This window comes from Haplochromis burtoni, unplaced genomic scaffold, assembly GCF_018398535.1.
Source record: "Haplochromis burtoni strain Fernald_Lab_line unplaced genomic scaffold, NCSU_Asbu1 Contig_10, whole genome shotgun sequence".
Lineage (NCBI taxonomy): Eukaryota > Metazoa > Chordata > Actinopteri > Cichliformes > Cichlidae > Haplochromis > Haplochromis burtoni.
Genome location: NW_024582371.1, coordinates 3,790,475 through 3,808,796, shown reverse-complemented (window position 1 = coordinate 3,808,796; position 18,322 = coordinate 3,790,475). Strand labels below are relative to the sequence as shown.

The 18,322-nt window shown below is 41.7% G+C and overlaps 3 protein-coding genes across 11 annotated transcripts in view; 2 read left to right on the top strand and 1 right to left on the bottom strand.

Moving 5' to 3' along the window:
- Window positions 1-368: 368 nt before the first annotated feature.
- On the bottom strand, window positions 369-1,546 carry tmem126a (transmembrane protein 126A). The gene has a single exon (XM_005921166.3). It carries the CDS (start codon window positions 1,096-1,098, stop codon window positions 481-483), a length of 618 nt encoding a protein of 205 aa, XP_005921228.1. The 5' UTR covers window positions 1,099-1,546; the 3' UTR covers window positions 369-480.
- Window positions 1,547-2,219: 673 nt separating this feature from the next.
- Window positions 2,220-10,039, top strand: clk4a (CDC-like kinase 4a). 2 transcript variants are annotated; one of them, XM_005921167.3, is made up of 13 exons: window positions 2,220-2,376; window positions 3,553-3,713; window positions 6,215-6,452; window positions 7,115-7,211; window positions 7,520-7,586; window positions 7,700-7,816; window positions 7,915-8,081; window positions 8,190-8,284; window positions 8,365-8,494; window positions 8,581-8,663; window positions 8,749-8,828; window positions 8,965-9,055; window positions 9,272-10,039. In XM_005921167.3, the coding sequence occupies exons 1-13, from the start codon at window positions 2,230-2,232 to the stop codon at window positions 9,470-9,472; spliced, it is 1,674 nt and encodes a 557-aa protein (XP_005921229.1). In that variant the 5' UTR covers window positions 2,220-2,229; the 3' UTR covers window positions 9,473-10,039. The 2 variants fall into 2 exon arrangements, with proteins under 2 accessions (XP_005921229.1, XP_042069018.1); XM_042213084.1 differs by lacking the exons at window positions 2,220-2,376; window positions 3,553-3,713; window positions 7,115-7,211 and having other exon boundaries at window positions 6,314-6,452.
- A 131-nt stretch (window positions 10,040-10,170) lies between these two features.
- The window catches only part of col23a1a (collagen type XXIII alpha 1 chain a), a 126,460-nt gene continuing 118,308 nt past the window's right edge, over window positions 10,171-18,322 (top strand). For all 8 annotated transcript variants that reach the window (XM_014333282.2, XM_014333284.2, XM_014333281.2 and 5 more), the window contains exons 1-2: window positions 10,171-11,322; window positions 11,878-11,947. In XM_014333282.2, coding sequence (XP_014188768.1) covers window positions 11,029-11,322; window positions 11,878-11,947 — 364 coding nt within the window. In that variant the 5' untranslated portion in view covers window positions 10,171-11,028. The remainder of the gene's footprint in view (window positions 11,323-11,877; window positions 11,948-18,322) is intronic.

The window sequence follows — 18,322 nt, the reverse complement described above, 5'->3', positions numbered from 1 at the left end:
ACTTAAATCTTTTCTGTAAATTCTTACACAAGCACATTTGGTGATTAAATACAAAAAATGATTAGATGCAGCTCATATGAACCTGCATTTCAACTACTGTTTTGTGTAGAAAAAGCTATACTGACAGGCAAAATCTTTATTTTGTCTGCACGGTTTAAATGTAGAATCATTAGAACATCTCAGAGCCGTACAAAGCTCAATGTTTTCAAGTGTAATAAGATAGAGACATATAGAAAATCTGCACACGTAATTAAGTAATTAAATAGCTACTCAACTGGTTCAGCTCTAATTTTAAAGAACATATATTGGGTAGTCCAAACATGACAATTTATCTATTCTTGGCGAACCAGAAAAGATTTCAGAACAGATACGTCAAATACATTTATTTCCACGATGACAATCTCAGGCATTGGGATATACCATGTAAAACAGTGATCAAGATCATTGCAAATGAATGTGTTTATTTATAGTTCAGTGCATTTAGTCTTTGAGTTCTTCTCCACCTGGGCCAAATGTTATCGTGGCCAGTTTGGTATATGTCTCATAGTGCCTGGATCCCAGGTAGGTGCCGAAGAAGGCTTGGAGGACTAAAACTGCCCTCATCCTCCTCAACACCGGTCTGGAGATCTCCACACAGTAGCGGATCATATTGCCCTTCTCTGGCATCGGAGCTGTACTGTACCTGGAAGCAAGGCCAATATTCATAGGTAACGCCAGGAGGATGGGGTACACCCCACCACCGATCACACCAACAACTGCACCTCGTATTATGGAGCACATGGGACAGTTGAGGTCACCGGACAGGAGCGGGTTGGACACGGTTGCGCTGTACAGGGCGCATGTTGTCAGGAAGGGCAGCACGGCCATGGGCAGGCTGGAGGTGATGGGCGCCTGTCTGACGTTCAGAGCTCTGCGATACAAGCTGTTGGATATGAGTCCCGCAAGTCCGGCGTTTCCCCCCAGATACAAGGGTCCGTAGCTGAAGACTTTCTGATCAATGTCAGGCAACCTCTCGAAGTTCTGCAACAGCATTTCAGCAATCACCGCTTTTGTCAGCCCATTTCCAGAGGTGCTCTTCTTCTGAGGATTTTCCGACATGTTCACAGCGTGTTGGAATCAAGCCGGTTTGCAGCCAGAAAACCTTTGGATAATTCAGATGTTCACTGTAAGCAAGGTGCTTTCAGGAAACAAGACAGGGCGCAGACATGTCTTACCCACAATTCAAAGCGCCGATGTGAGTATTTGTGCCCTGAACGCAACCTGCCAGGCAGGGTTGAGCCTAGGACAAAACAATGAGCTTGGATTTCAACATATAAACGATCACGTTCAGTGTTTTCACTCGGATGTTTTTGTCCCAGAACCCTGTCCCAGAATATTCCTGTCATATGGGGAAAGTATTTTCCCATAACACACACAACAGTAATACTGCTCATTTCCACTCAGAGTGCGGAGAGGAGCGAAGAGGATCTATTCATCATGGCAGGAAAACTAATTCGTTGTGGGCCGTCTGAAAGACTCAGCGTAGAACAACAAGTCCCAGAAGACATTGCGATAGGCGTCGTTATTGTGCATTGCGTCATGGAATGTGTTTTAGAAAGTTCCATCGGATTCTACGGAAGGTCGCCATTTTTGAAGACGGCTGGACGGTCCGTTTTTCCGCTTTCTTTTTTCCTCAGATATTTTTATTAAAGTTTCTGCATCCATTTTTACAAAAGACAAATTGAACAATATGCCTTTTTCTTTTTGAAGAACATAAAATAATATGAAACATACACTCCCACCTCATAATTATATTAGTACCAGTGGGTGTACAAAAAGAAAAAAGAAAGGGTCCAATCTAACAATACGAATAGTGAACCCTGGAGTACAAGATAACAGTTCCTGAGTGTACAAGAGAGATGTGGAGAGTTTCAGAGCCCACACCCCCACACAGACACAGAAAAAACAAAACACACAAACCAAGAAAAAAAAACACAAACATAATGAGTGGTCAGCTTAGTTGTAGAGATAAGTCAAATCTGTAAGAGAAAAGAAATATGTATAAAGTAGGTAAGTAAATGCCATCATAAGGCGCAGGCACAATAGAGTCCATATACTTAAACATCTTACTTAAACATAAGATAAAATAAAATAGGATAAAGTCTGAGGGTCGTCTGAAAGACTCAGCGTAGAACAACAAGTCCCAGAAGGCATTGCGATAGGCGTCGTTATTGTGCATTGCGTCATGGAATGTGTTTTAGAAAGTTCCATCGGATTCTACGGAAGGTCGCCATTTTTGAAGACGGCTGGACGGTCCGTTTTTCCGCTTTCTTTGTTCGTATATTTCCACACAGCCGCAAAAGTATCGGCTTTCTAACTTGTAACTGTGAAATAAAGGTAAGACGAATTCCCCTGTCTCTGAAAATTACTAATTTGGTCCGGTTTTTTCAGTCATTGGGCATCTTTACTGCTGGCGTTTGCTCATGAGCTTCAAGAGTCGACGCCTTGCTAACATGGTAGTTGCGTGTCTGATTATTACCTTCCACCTCCTCGGAAATGTTATAACTGGCTGAACAGAATATGATGCGCTGCTTTCTAAAATGTTAGTCATTCTTAAGTACTATCAGATAATCATGTAATGTTTGTTTCAATGAAATTAGCCTGCTAAAGTACCATTCGCGGTGGTTTAAGTACTCGACGTGTGCATAACAAGCTAACTGCAGCTAACAGCTACCGTGTGCTTTATCCCTACACTGCTAAGCAGTTTTACACAAGCAATAAGCAAAAGTTTCAGATTGTGTTTGACTGAAAGTTCTTACAGTTTGTGCAAATACAAGCGGAGAAGCGCAGGTGGTAGATGGACAACATGGAGCCCTTAAAGGCCCTTTGCGGTTACCGGGTCAAAACGTCGACCATACGTCCACGTTAGGCCTCATAACTTGTTTGTTGGGGCTTTGCAGTTGTATTAATGCGTCTTTACCTAGCAAACATAACATATTATGAAATATTTGATATCTTAAACTAGGCTAAATTTAGTTTTCTTATTGTCCATTTACCTGTTTTGTCTTTTACCCCGAACAGCTTGCGTAAAATGTGGCTATAATAGTAACAAAGCCTCGTGTCCTATGATCAGATTGCTAATGTGGCTGTTGTTGTGGGTAGGGTGTTACATGAGCAGAACAAAAAAGTTTAATAACTGTAAGCTGAATTCAGAACATATTCAAATAATTTTCTATAAATGAAATTCCTATTAAGGTTCTAAAGTGTTAAATCTATGTTAATGATTTCAGCATTATTTGCTTAGTCATTAGTGCTTGCATTTCAGCTACAATTTAAATTTCTTCATTCACGTGTGATGCAGGCAGGGTATTGGATCTCTGCCAGTAGGATAAGGGCTCTTTCTAGGAAGCTGTTTATCCTGTAGCTGAGGTCATGTGACCATGGTCTAGTAGGATGCAGTTCACTAGATGATAAAGATTTAACACTTTCTGAAGTTTCAGTAGAATTTAGTTCTACCCAATTGACATGTTTTGTTTTCCTTCTTTAAAATTATCTACCCATCATGTCTTCCAGATGCGCCACTCAAAGCGAATGCGCTCCCCTGGCATCTGGCTCGATGAGTACAGCTGGGAAGAGAGGATGGAGTGTCGTAAGCGAAAGAGGCAAGATTCACACAGCAGCGAAAGAGAAAACAAATCTCGAAGAACTCACCGACACCACAAGACCTACGAGGGGTAAATATCTGTCAGCATTTATAGGATACCTATTCAAATTCTGAGCTTGTGTTTAGGGTTTATGTCAGCTTAATGTGGAACTGTTTGACTATAACATGTCTTGGAGGTCCAATAGTGTTTTTTTTTTTTTCATTTACTAGTATCCCACATATTTCAAACAATCATTAAACCCAGTGAAACTGATACTGTTATTCTGCATAACTGCATTTAAATTGGTTTACCTGTCAATTGTGTCAAATATTAGCAACAAAAGGTGTAGCTAATGTTTGGTATGATAGGTTTAGTTGGGTCAGACACCCAATATGAGTAAAACCCGTAATACATTACTTCACTTGTGAACAAAGTTCATGTTGGAAAGACTTGTAAAGACAAAATAATCCCCTGCAGAAGGTCATCAGACTGGATGTTATTGTTTTGAGAGACCTCTAGTGGCAGAAGTTATGTTTTGTGGAAAGGCTGTTTGTATAATCTGGCATTGCATGATTGCAACAGTTGATAGCAAATTTTTGATATCTTTAAAACATTCAGTGGTCTTTAAAAAACAAATTGAACATAGAACCAAATATACAGCTCCTGAACCTTGAAGCTCGATCAGCAGGAATGCCAAAAATACCAGTACATACCTTGGCACAAAAAATGCTAGTTGTTACAGTGTTACACTGGGGAAAAACTGTTAACTGTGCAAATAAACTGTAATTTAAAAAATAAAAATGAATGTACCTTCAACCAGTACTTAATGAGTCAATTTGTGCCGCTTAGAGAAGCACAAAAACACGATATGGGGCAAGTAACCAATAATGGCCTGCTCAATGTGGCTGATGCAGTATATTTACAAACCATTAAAGGTTTTTCCTGCATTTCCAAATAAAAGGGTGTCCATCAGAGGTTTTCTCCTTCCACCAATATGATATATAAATTCACTCTTTTATCAAATGGCTCTAAATAACAGGACTTCTTGGCAGTATGTGGACAAATCGTGCTTATGTGTAGAAACCCCTAAAGGCCCATAAATTGGTATTAATCTATATTGGTTTATTTTTTTCATAACGGACAAATATATTTTTGTAATGCTGTAAGTCTTCACTGTCTCTGTAATTGCTGGTAGAGAGGAGTAGGTGCTGAGCTGCATGCATACTGAATGTATTGTACACAGGATTTTTTTCATTTTATTTTTTTTACAGCTTACGTTAATCAAACTTGAGCCAATTTGAATGAAAGCCTGCAATGGTGTCTGCTTCAATCTAGAGCTGGAAGTAATGGTTTGGCATATTGCGTTAGAAGCCCTGTAAGCTCTTGTTTTGATGAGCATGGGAGTTGGTGTTGACTGTGGGTGGAGTACTTGAAGGTGACTTGTTACAGACAGGTTTATTTACTTTGCCCTGCTTGTTCAGCTTGTTGGAACACACTGGGTCCTTTGTCTTGTACAGGCATACTCCATAATACAAATGGATAATGAGCACTTATGTAAACCTTTAATGTGTTCACCAAGGTTATGTCCACCAAGGTCATGTTTACTGCGTTTCAACCTTCATGGACAGTGTGTGACACTCTAAATGTGCACGTTAAACTGTCAGTATTCTTTTCTTTTTTTTTCTTTTTTTTTTTTCCTTTCAATAACAAAAAACTCAAAGTAAAGTGGGTTGGAGACTTGTTTTGCTGTTCCCAGCTTTTTGTGAGTATGCTTGAGGATTCATAAGGTTACATTAGATGTTTTCCAGATCTACTCTAATTTTAATTCTGTAGAGAGGCAGACTTCATTTGGAAGACACTTGACACCACCAGGGTGCTAAGGCTCTAAAGGTTTCTTGGTCTTTTTTAGATACTTAGGTGCTAAAATCACATGCTAGGTGGGAGTTTGCGCCAAGTTACTGGAAACTTTCAGCCTTATTGAGGAAATGGCGAGTAAGGTAGTGCATATGCAAGTAAACAATTATGCAAGGAATAAATGGAATTTTCCTAACACTCAATTTTCTATTGGCTCAAATGGTACCATGAAGGTGTTGACTACCAGCTTCCAAGATGCACAGGTGTGGAATCGCAGATTATATTTCGCACCATCAACTATCAATGTTTTGCACTTGAACTCTGCCAATGTGGCTCTCTGTCAAGGTGAATGCTTTATTAAGAGGACATGCCTTGGGCTGCCAATGAAAAGCTGTATAAATGTTAAAAAAATGCCCAGAAGTGTGGTGTTATATGTTGCTTTGCCAACTTGCAAATGGGGTATTTCTGTTGAATCTATAAATAAATTTGTTTTCTTTAGTTGAACCCCTTATTGAACAGGATGTGAGGTGTTTGGTGGCTGTAAACCAGTAGGTTGCTAATTCCAAATGTTACATAAAAGGCTCCTGGATAGAGTGTCAGGCGATAAGCGTATCATTAGCACTCTCACATCCAGTCTTCAGTTTAGAGCTTGATCACAAACAAGGAGCTGGACTGTTCTTACCTGAGCCCTTATGCGTGCTTTTCATCTGTTTGTGTTCTCGTTTGTTTAACTGCAGGCACTACCTAGAGACCCGTAATCTGAACCAGAGACTGGACTCTCGAGAAAGGGACCATAGCTGGGACATGGCCTGTGACGAGGACAGCCATGAAAGCAACTGCAAGGAGAGAGACCGCGATTGGCACCACTACAGCAAGTCCTCTGCACGTAGCAATCGCAGCAGGCGAAGCAGCCGTAGCCGTAGGCACCGCGATAGAAGGCGCCGGCGGAGCCACTCTCGCCACATGTCCTCTTCGGTACGGGAACCTCCTTCTCCTCTCTACCCCCGCCCCTTCCTATCTATACCACCAAGATGAAAGGATCATTACCACTGGTGTTTAGCCAATGCTTAACACCCATTTCTTTGTCTTTCTGTATCTGTGCGTGTGTCCTACTCCTTACTATTAAGCATGATTTCCAGTAATGAAACGTATGGGGGGGGGGGGGGACTCGGATAGTAATGGATTGTGAGTGTAGTTTTGCAAGAGAAAAGTGGACTCATTATTTGTTGCTGTGATCATAGTGGGCAGTCATTTGACGTGATGGTAAATGGTAAAGCTGTATCCGAAGAGTTAAAAAGAGCTACATGTAGAAAGACTGTAATCAAGTTTAGTTTTTTTTCTGTACTACTTTGAGAAAGTCTCTCATCTGTAAATCTTGTTGCCATGTTTTTCTTCTGTAACACACACTATGTGGTGGCTGCCGCCCAATTTCTCTGACGGGGCTGAATTTGAATTTGGCTGCTCCGTCCTTCCGTCCATTCGCCTGATGGTGTTACTGAACGGGCTGAATCTATCCACCCCTACAACTTCCCCCCTTGGTCCGGTTGAATGAATGGCGATGTCGCATTGTGGTGGCCTGGTGCTGGCTGGCTGATGGGTTATTGGTGTGATGGCGGATTGCGGCGGTTCCGGTGCAGAGGAGGAGCCATCACCGCAGGAAAAGATCCAGGAGTTTTGAGGATGATGACGAGGGTCACCTCATCTATCACAGTGGAGACATGCTAAGAGCGAGATGTATAGAATTATATACCTTTTCTTTCTACTGTTGTTCACACTTTGTCTCTTTCACTCTCTTGTTGTCTGGTTTTTATTTCCAAACATTAATTTAGAGGCTGAAATATTTCGTCCAGTAGACTTACATTTTTGGTTTAGACATTGATTGTCAGTGTTACATTTACTGCTGAGTTTATTGCCAGTCTTAAGAAGACTTTTACTGTAGTGTAGCTAAACAGAGCAATATAACATCAGGCAGTGAACCAGCAAAAGGTCAGTTTTCTACTGTCATTGCTAAGTGTCTAACTTCTACTCTTTATTTTCTGTAGATGAGATTGTGTGTACTCTAGGAGAGGGAGCCTTTGGGAGAGTCGCTGAGTGCATTGATCATTCAAAGTAAGTACTATCAGGAAAGAAAAGGAACAATGTTCCTGTTAATGTAATGTGGTCATTTACTGCTGTATGCTTTTAGGTTTAAATATAAAGTCTTGTATTTCCTTTTGTTTCAGTGATGGGGCTCGAGTGGCTCTGAAGATCATTAAAAATATAGACCGCTACCGAGAGGCAGCTCTGTCTGAGGTAGAGGTCCTTAAACAGCTGAATTCCCTCGACACTGATAGGCGATAGTAAGTTATTATCACACAGCGATGACAACATACTAAGATTTATATAGCTCTACATGCTGTGTATATTAACATCTTCTCTTCCTTTCTTTCCCATTAAGTGCTTGTGTTCATATGCTGGACTGGTTTGACTTTAACGGTCACATTTGTATTGCTTTTGAGCTGCTTGGGCTCAGCACATACGATTTCCTCAAGGAAAACAACTTCCAGCCTTTCCCCATTGACCACATCAGACACATGGCCTACCAGATTATTCGAGCTGTGCAATGTAAGTAATGAATACTTGCTCTGTTTGTGTGCAGAAAGCTCAGCAAGTTAACATAAAAAATCGGGGTTAAAATTGATTTGTTTTTTAAAATGTGATCTTGTCTTTCAGTTCTGCATAAGAACAAGCTGACGCACACAGACTTGAAGCCTGAGAATATTCTCTTCATAGAGTCAGAATATGATATGGAGTACAATCGTGAAATGGTAAGGTTTTGTTGATATCAAGTACTGGTAAAAGGTGAAATATTGTATGTGGGAGCTTTACGGTTGTATTTTGTTCTCAGAAAAGAGATGAACGAACGTTGAGGAATCCAGATGTGAAAATTGTTGACTTTGGTAACGCCACATATGACCACGAGCATCATACCTCTGTGGTGTCAACACGTCACTACCGTGCTCCTGAAGTTATTTTAGGTAAGTAGCTGTTTTTAAAGCACCGTGCTGAAGCTTGAGACAACCCCTGGGGTGGTGACTAAACGATTTTACATGGTGTCCTTCAGATCTAGGGTGGGATCATTCCTGCGATGTCTGGAGTGTAGGCTGCATACTCATTGAGTATTATCTAGGAAATACTCTTTTCCAGGTAGGTAACAGTACATGGCAGATACACAATCCTGCTATTTGGCATGCCATTGAACTAATTCGGGTCATATTGTTTCCTCATTCAGACACATGACAGCAAAGAGCATCTTGCTATGATGGAGCGAGTCCTGGGCCCCATTCCTACAAACCTCCTGGAGAAAACAAAGTAAGGGTTGATTGAAAAAGCTGTTTGTTAAAATTACTTACTTAGAACTAGAAATTATATAAATTTTGATTATGCATGTTTATATACAGAATTGACAATGTGGAATGAATTGACTTTAAAAACAAATGTTCTGCAGAAAACGGCGATATGTTCACAGGAACAAGCTGGATTGGGATGTACATAGCTCTGCTGGGAGATATGTCAAGAAACACTGCAAACCCCTCAAGGTAAGAACTGATGGAGAAGACCGTAAGTCAGAGGTGGAGACGTGTTTTTATCGAAAAATGTTAAAATCAACTTTCTCAGTTCTGTCAAATTATCCCGATTGTGCTCTTTAACTTGGAAAATATTGGTTGTTGTAAAGCAATAAACAATGGCTTTAGTAACAAACCCATAGAAACTGATTAACAGTTGTCATTGTTTTTGTTTTTTTATGTCATCAGCATTACATGATGTCAAAGCGCGAAGACCACCAGCAGCTTTTTGACCTGATAGAGAAGATGATGGAGTATGACCCAGCTAAGCGCCTCAGTCTTGAGCAAGCCCTCCGACACCCCTTCTTCGCATGCTACCACAAGAGCAGGGGCAGAAGCAGGCGCAGTAGCAGTAATAATAGCAACAGCAGCAAAAAAGACAGCTCCTGAACCTGTAGACATCTGGCATGTGACCTCAGTTAGTCTGGCTGTCTCAGGCCAGTCTCCACTTCCTGCCTCTCTGGGAGAGGTGTAGATAAACTGACTGTATCAGTCCACTGCCCCGCTACACTGTGTCCTGCCCTGAAAACTGTTTCGTCTCATTTGTTAACCAATTATATTCATATAGATGACATTTGTGATGTAATGAACCCACCATAGTTGATATCTATTTATTTGCTCATGTAATTTAAATTGTATTTTCTGAACATGTACGGGAAGAACTTTTTTTTTTTTTTTTGAAGTCCAGATTTGTCAGTGTTCTCTCTTTGCAATGGGATATAGGTCATTGGTGAATGAACAGATTGAGAATCTCTTAATCATTAAGTGTCTTGAGTAATTTATTTAGGGTTGATGTTTAAAAAAATAAAATAAAACACACAACTATTGGGGCAGAAAATCCTTGTACATAGTACTAAGCTTGTTTTTTTGTTTTGTAGTTTTTGTTTCGTTTTTTTCCCACTGAATGGTTATGTAAATTTTTGTGAAATACATTTTCAATAAACAGATCACAAACTATTGAGTTTGAATTTGTACATGGGTTGCAGTAGTTGCCAATGTCCTCATGATGGCGCCAAACAGCTAAAATAATGAAAAATGTAAACAGTCTGAGGCCATTATTACTAGAGCTCGTTGTAGCAGCTTGAGCTGAACTAGAGCCTCGTGTCCATCTTAGCGCGATGTCCTACTAATAAAAGGGGGGAATATTAAGTGAAGATTGTTCGACTATTTCAGCCTGTCTGTGTGACCTAACCCTGATCACTGTCAGACTTACAGGATCAACTTGCATCTCAAACTATTTAAAAAGCCTTTTTAAAGCAATGATTTTGTCCTCTAAGATTAAAGGACAGTAACTGGTTCGGCACTAAAGACTGTGCAGGTTCTTTTTCTCCTTTGTAAATGATCCTGTTTTGTATTAGAGATGGACAAAAACAAGCCTTCAGCGCCCACATATCTCCTGAACATCCTCTGCTGCTGCTCTCATTTAAATAAAATGGACTGCATTGGCTTGGAAGAGTTTACTACTATAATATATTCATTTTTATTTAAATCACAGGAACCAACCCGGATTTTCCTGACTGATCTAAATTATTTCGGCCAAATCTGTTTCATTTACAGCTGTCAATCTAAAGCCTCCCACGTGGTCTTCAGGGCGGGCGCATCTCGACTAGTTGAATGTGCAACTTTTAGTTGGGCAGTTGCACTTGCACGTGCATGTAGGATACTCAACAGAAAACGTCCTGGAAGTCTGCAGGCGCGTCTTCTGCGGCATCCAGATTACTCCCATCTGGTGCAAACCCGGTGCGCGCCGCTGCTGCCTCTTATTCCAGGACTAATTTCAGTCAGCGCTTTGAACCCCGAGCGCACTGCGCTGTGGCGGAGTGTAAGTGAGTGCGTTAAGTTCGAACTAGGAGCCTGAATACGGTTTATATTTTCACAACGCCAAATACAACAAAGTATTTTGGCCATTTCTGTTCAGCAAGAGGATTTAGAAGTAGGATCGCACCATGGATACGGTCGGCGACTCTATCGGAGAAAGTAAGCCGGTGTGCCAGTGTACCCCCAAGTCCCGGAGCCAGCGATGGGTGCCAGGTTTCCCCATCGCTCTGTGCTTGCTGATGTCGATGAGCTCCATCACCGTGTGTCTTCTGATGAGCTTGAAGACCTATCAGCTGGAGAACCGACTGCAGATGGAGTTGGACAAGGCGTCTATCTTCCAACACCCGAAAAGGGCGTTCGTAAACGAGGATGGGACCCTACTGTCAGAGTTGAGCACCCCAATAGGAAAGCTCGTGGAAGAGGTACATGTCTGTTGTGGATACGCAGTGATTGTCGTTGATAAATACATGTGCTATGCGTGTGGATGTCTGCTCCCCGTGCCCAAACTTTGCGCAATAACGCAGAACATGTGTAGTGTGCGCAGGCAGACTTGGCAATCGTTGGCAGTTGTACCCTAATTGCCTCCCCACCACCACCCCAAAATCAGTTAATGCACAGTGTTAGGAATTGAAAGGCAAAATGCAGCTGGCCAATTAGTTTGCGGTTGCGGCGCTTTATGGGGTGACACAACCGTTGATGATAGACACCAAACTAAAATGTTATCACATGGAAAAGAAATTAAGCAAACTCTTCTCATTTGGAGCTGCATATAATAGCAGAAAGATCATGATCTCACAACTGTTACTTAGATATCTTGATAACATTATTTTCTTCTCTTAATCCCAATTTATTCCCATTTAAATTAAACTGAAATCTCATTCTCAAGGAACTGTTAGAGTTAGTGTAACGATACTATTTTGCAACTGAGTGCATTCGTGCATATTTATAACGTACTGGAATTTGCTCTTTCTTTGCAGAAAGTGGTGGCTCTGACGCCAAAAGTGCGGCCAGCGAGGGATGTTGGCCAAGAGTGCTCCTGTCCTCCAGGTACCTGTGTGTCTGTACCTTAAATGCCACCTACCAAAACACATAAGCAAAACACTAAAACCCTCCACTCTCAGGTAAACGTTAACGACTGAGCTCGCAAAAGCTTTTGGCAGCCCCCCTCGGACTCTATGTCTGTGTGTATGTGTATGTGTGTGCGCATGTGGAGGGTTACAGCCCCCTAAAGCCTGGGGTAGGGCCCGCAGAGCTCAACACTCAGCAGATCAGTGGGACAGATCAGTGGGACTGGGATGTCCATCCCTGAGCCTTTCGGCCTTATGCCACTTTAATAGATGGAGCAGTCCTGTGCCAAGATTGGCCACGTTTGGCGTGTGGTGTTCATTACAGGGCCAGTGATAGTTCCTGGTGTGGGGAACAGGGTGTGATCCACATCATGATACACACACACACACACACACACACACACACACACACACACACACACACTCCCCCAGTATCCCTCTGAATTAAAGAAAGATATAAGGTATTTCTTTGATTTCTAATTACACTGCAGTTTGGCGCAACTTGCGTGCCAAGAGTGATGCATAAACATCAGCTGGAGTACGCTGCTGCTCAGTGCTGGTTTACACGGAGCATTTGGGCTGAGCTTTTAAAGGGGAAACTGTTCTTTATTGACAGAAATCTTTTGGCTAGCAGCAACAGGATGTGTGAGTGTGTTGAAGTTGGCATTCATGACATTCCAGTTTTGTTTTTTTGTTTTTCTTTTTTTTTTAAACTCAAGTGGAATCTGGCCACAGTTCCTGCTTGGACACACTTTCTTTTCTTGCTTTCTTGTGTAAAGAGGTAAAGCCAGAAGTAGAGTTTTCAAGGTGCTTATTGCAGATTTGGGAAACTGCCTTGCATGGTTCTTCTTTTTGTTGTTGTTGTTCTTTTCTTTCTCAGTGTTTCTGGGTGTGAATAGCTGTGCAACAATAAGAACAGGTGAAAGCATTCACAAGTGGAATTTCTGGCCCGCTTTCAACACTTTGTGCTTTCCATCCAAAAGCGTGCTCTGCTGAGAAAAGCTTGTTGGTGCTGTCTGCTGGGTTAGAGGAGATACTAATACTGCTTATTTAGGTTTTAGGTTTATTATTTATAAATTTATTGAATGCAGTTCCACTCCAAGCACTTTTAAATAAGAGATATGCAGCACACACAGAAATGCAGAGGAGATGTTTTTACTCCATTAGATCTTATTATTGTGTCACACGTTGCCCCTCATTTTCCTATAAATCTCGTAAACCGCTGCGTAATCGAGTGGTTTTGGCACTGATACGATCCATAACAGCTCTTCAGGAGTCTATTTAAAGTCCTCTCTAGATGTGGTGGTTTGTTTTTGTCGAAACAAAAGGCTATTTTGTTTATTGCAGCTTTGATGCAATAGAATGCTTGTGGACATCTATTTTTTTCCACGTCTCAGCGATTTGATTGCTCAACACAGACTTGTTAACATTTCTCTATAAAAATGTGTTTATTTCTAAGGAGGGATTTCCAGAACATAAATGCTTTATATTCTTCTTCTTTTTGCACGTTTTTATGAAAAGTATCGCGTATTTGTTTGCGTCCTTGGACGAGGGTTTGGGCTTCATGTCGTGGTCACACGTGGTCCTATGCTGCGTGTGTCGTGCAAGTCTGAGTTCGTCTCAGAGCCTTTGAGGGGCCGACGGGAAGGGCGGGGGGGCTCCTCTCTCTCTCAACGCGACACTGTAAGATAAGACCATCTTCTCCCCTTTGGTACCAACTCTCACCGCTTGAAATTTGATTCTCTTACCAACAGGATCACAGGCCAAGGTATTTCTGCTTGTATGCGTGTGAGACACAAACTACCACACTGCATGAGTGGCATTTCTGCCATTAAGTCCGTGCCCATGCCCTCCACATCAGGGTGCTCACCTTTCACTAAGCATGAGGCCAGGAGCCCAACAGGGGGCAGCAGCTCTGCAGCAGCGTTGGAAAGAATGATGCAGAACTCTTGGTTGACACTTTTTAGTTGAAAGATGTTCCTCTAATGGAAAAAAAAAAGTAGTAAAGTATTGTGAAGGCCAGCAGACCCACTAACTGTAAATGGTAATGTCCCTCAGGCTTTCACTTCAGGGACATTTACCTCCAGCGTCCTCCTAAAGGCAGCAGCACTGGGTCTCCTCTGTGTACTCACAGATACAGCACGGCCAGCCGTTGTTAAGTCAAACTGTCACTAAATGCAGCTCTGCTTACGAGCTTCAGGTGTTTGCAATTAACACCCGCCTACACCCTCAACGCACACTCAAGCAGCACATGCACACAGACGTACACAAACATTCGCGTACACAGGCGTTCATTACTTACACATGAGCACAACACCTCAAAGGTGCCCCGACTAATTCGAATCATGTGGGGACAGCATGTGTCCCGCGAGGAGGGAGTGTATTGTCATCTAAGCAAATTGCGCTTAAAAGCTGTTTAACAGGTCTGATACTTAGTAGGGGGCACAAAGTCTGCCAGCACTTTGGCGAGTACCAGCCTGAAAATGACTATAAATAAACCTGAGTCAGCAACCAGCGATGGCTCTGCTGAATGAATGGGTGTTAAAATTATGTTGTTTTATGTGTGCTATGCTTGTTTTCTGCTATACGTGAGGACTGAGCGCCTTCAGTGTGCCTAATGCATCTGTGAGAGTCTGTGGTGTTCTTGTATGTGATACCACGAGGTCAAACCCCTGGTTGTGCAGTCAGATTAGATTCCATGAGATAAGAAGAGGTCATTAGCACACTAAATGGGAGCACTGGGCCCCCTATATTCGAGTGTTTGTGCATAGCATTCTCACGTTGATGTATTTAACATGTGCCGATACCAACAGAAGTCCTACATGTATATACTCTTGACGCCTTCTGCAGCAGGGTGATGTTTAATCGCTTGAGAAATGCACTACTTCTTATGTGAAACCCTCCAGCAGTCTGTTGGCGTTAAACATCCCGGCATGGGATCGGCCTCTCACTCTCACTTAAGGGCAGCTGAATGCACTCATTGCCCAGCATCGTGCTCTACCACCTGGAGGCGGGGATGGAGAAAAGTCTTTTGGGAGATGGAGACCCAAAGCGGGGCCAGCAATCACCCCTCCCTTCAGGCTGCATTTTGTTTAAAAGCCATAATAAATCAGACAGGAAGCTTGCTGCTACCTATGCAATGTATTGCCAAAGAAGAACACATATAAGTTTAATTTATTACCACTTTAAAACAATAACAGCAGGAAATTTTGTTTTTGTACGCCATGTTTTAGATTTGTTACACTGTAGCTTTGGGCTGGGACGGCATTGAAATGCTGGACCGGAGCACATAACCAGCTCTTTGTGCACGATTGTGAGTCCTTTGACTTCATGTTTGTACTTGCACCCGTGTATTTCTAGTACTTGTGTTTATTTTGATGTCTGCAGGTACACGGTTTATTATGTCTTGAGGTGACTGAATACATTGCTTTAGGTATCATATGGCATCAATATCCTCTCCCCTGTGGCAACAAGTAATAACCTGATGCCACAGGGGAGAGGGGTAAAATTGACAATTTTCAGGAGACAAAATCATCTCTGTCCTGCTGGCACACGGAGTAAAGTGTCTGTGCAAGCATACTCATACTTGCAGATATCAGTTGGACCGCAGCGTCTTTTTTCCAGCATAAATCTTCTTCTGATCCAGGCAAAGTTGTAGTGCAGAATAAAAATATGTTCTACATCCAGCTGACCTATTTTTTTCTCTTTGCACCCGTTTTACTTCGCACACTGTACTTCTTCATGAGGTGAACATACGAGCTAAATCGATTTACAGTAAGCTATTTATTGAATGTAATTATTTGAAAAGAATATTTCAGTAAGACACCACTGTGTGGTGGTCTTTTATTTGAAAGGAAGTAGAATGTTTCCCTCTTCCCTCCTGTGCTGTCCGACAGCCTGCTTTGCATTTAGGACTACATCCCAAAAGACTACAGACATCATTTTCATATGGACAGCAGCTCCACAGCATTTCGTCCTCAAGTTACTTTTTTGCTTCGGCTGACGTGTCGTTAAGAGGAGGAATAAAAATAAGTGATGTATCTTAATTTTTTCTTATTTGGAAGATGATCTTGGAAGGCTTAAGTGTTCTCAGTTTATTTGTAGGAGGAAAGGGGAATGCTGCTTCTTAGATAGCTGGAGATATTTACTTTGGCGATGGCTACGTCTGCATTGCTGAAGTCATGCGCTGAGTGCAGCGATTGAGTTCAAGAGGTGTTTCTAGATCAAAGCCCTTTAACTGGTAGCCACTGTCAAACAAGTAATTTAGTGAAATGGGCTGCACCGTTAAAAGTTACAAGGGGAAATTGCTGAATTTATACATTGTAACGGGTTACAGGGAGGACTTTTGCACATGTGAAAAACTTGTAGGAAACCTTCTTTAAAGGGAAGCTGTGTGAAGTCTGGTGCTGTGTGGCCGACTCCAATCAGCAATGCAAGAAGGAAGTCATGAGGTAAATGTATTATTCCCACAGTTGAATGTGTGTGTTTTACAAAAGTACAGTTTGAGAACTCTCAGTTTACGTCTTCTTTACATAACTTTTGGTCTGTTATGATCTTGTTACAGCGATCTTGGTAAGCCAGGGTGAGTGCCAGTGCTTCATCTGTTATGTGGCTAAACCAGGATGGTGTCAGTGAAGTGAAGAGACAACTCGTCTCTATATGAGATGTTCATGTGTTCATGTTCACCAAAGCATTTGCATTAAAGTCAGACTGAGGATGAACTGAAGCACAGCTGGTGGAATCCACTCCAGGTGTGGACATTTTTATCCATGTATCAGCCCTCCTGACCATTGATTAGCACACACACACACACACACACGCAAACACACACTTGCACTACATAACCACAGAGAAAACGTCCACACGTCTCCCCTCTCTGTCTCTCAGCAGCTCTTTTTATTAAAGTTAGCTTTGTGAAACCACAACGTTTAACAGCGGGGCCAACATTCTTCCTGGCTGGACACAGGCCGGCCAGGCGGCAAGGCCCACGCGGACCCCAGGAGAACGAAGAACTGTCTGAACGCAGCGATCCGCCCTGGGATCGTAGTCACAATTCACAATAAAGGTTTCTGGATGCAATTATCTGCTGGCATGTTATCATATTATCTGTCAGAATTGACCGAGGCCATTAAAAGCAGGAAATGATGTGAAGCAGTTAAAGGAGGAAGCACAGATTCTGGCTTATTTAAAGAACTTTGCATCCATGTGTACATATTTAAGCATCGTCACCTCTTGGCTAGTAGGGGGAATATCACCTGTTTTGAATGTTGTCAGCCCAATAAATAGCTGGAGCCGGCTAATGAGCAACAGCTATTTAAAGACATGTTTATATTTATGTGTTTTTCTAGACAAGTAAGAGAGCTGAGAGCGGTTTCTCAAGCGCGGCACAGCAGTGGTGCGAGGGTATTAAATAAAAGAATCAGTTTTGAACACAACCCCAACACAAACATAAATTAGATGTTTGTTTTTACCACAGATGGACACTGAATTAAAAATAAAATTCTGCATTTTTGAGGTTTATTGTACATTGTGAACTGAATCAACAAGCTATTTTAAAATTGCTTTACTTAAACATCTTTTAACATCAAGTGCTACTTAAAAGAAAAGCTCAAGCGATTCCGTGGGGAATATAGAGTAAAATATCAATCATTTCAAATGCACATGGCATCAAAGTACAGCTAGACTTTGAAGAACATCTGATGTACTGCTTTTCACACAGTAATGCTTTGTCTGATGGGCATGATTTGAAAACAGCCATTGTTTGCAGCAGACCAGCGTGCATCAAAAGCATCAAATGTTGTGTTAAACCACAGGGATGTAATTCATTTCTTTAGCCCTGGATTGATTTAGGAGCATCACCACAGAAGTATCCATGGTGTTTCTTTGGCTGGAAACTCAGCAGATGGCCTTTAGAAGATTATTTTAAATGCAAAACAGCACTTATTATAGCTATTGAGTATTTCTAGTTTATCTATATTAGATATTCTGGTATTTTAAGATGTGTTTGGGACATTTTGTCTCATATTTTCTTTCATAATAATCAGTAATGGGAAAAAAATAAAATTTTCTTCAGGGAGTCCATATTTTCAGGACAAGCAAGTATGGCTTTGCAATTAGCAGTTGCAGGAACTTGCAGAGTGGTGCAGAGCAGACACGCAGTGCCAAATGTGGAAACTATTATCGTGTTTTCTTTAATTATCACAAGTGGCAGGTGACAAGGTGAATAGCCTTTTAATGGGGGAGCAAAAAAACTCTTTAACACCACCATGTGGGCTCCTGCTGGCTGACAGCACCGTGATGATGAAAACAGCCCCTTTCTGTGCTACAGTATGAACCTGTTTTATATTAATTTAAT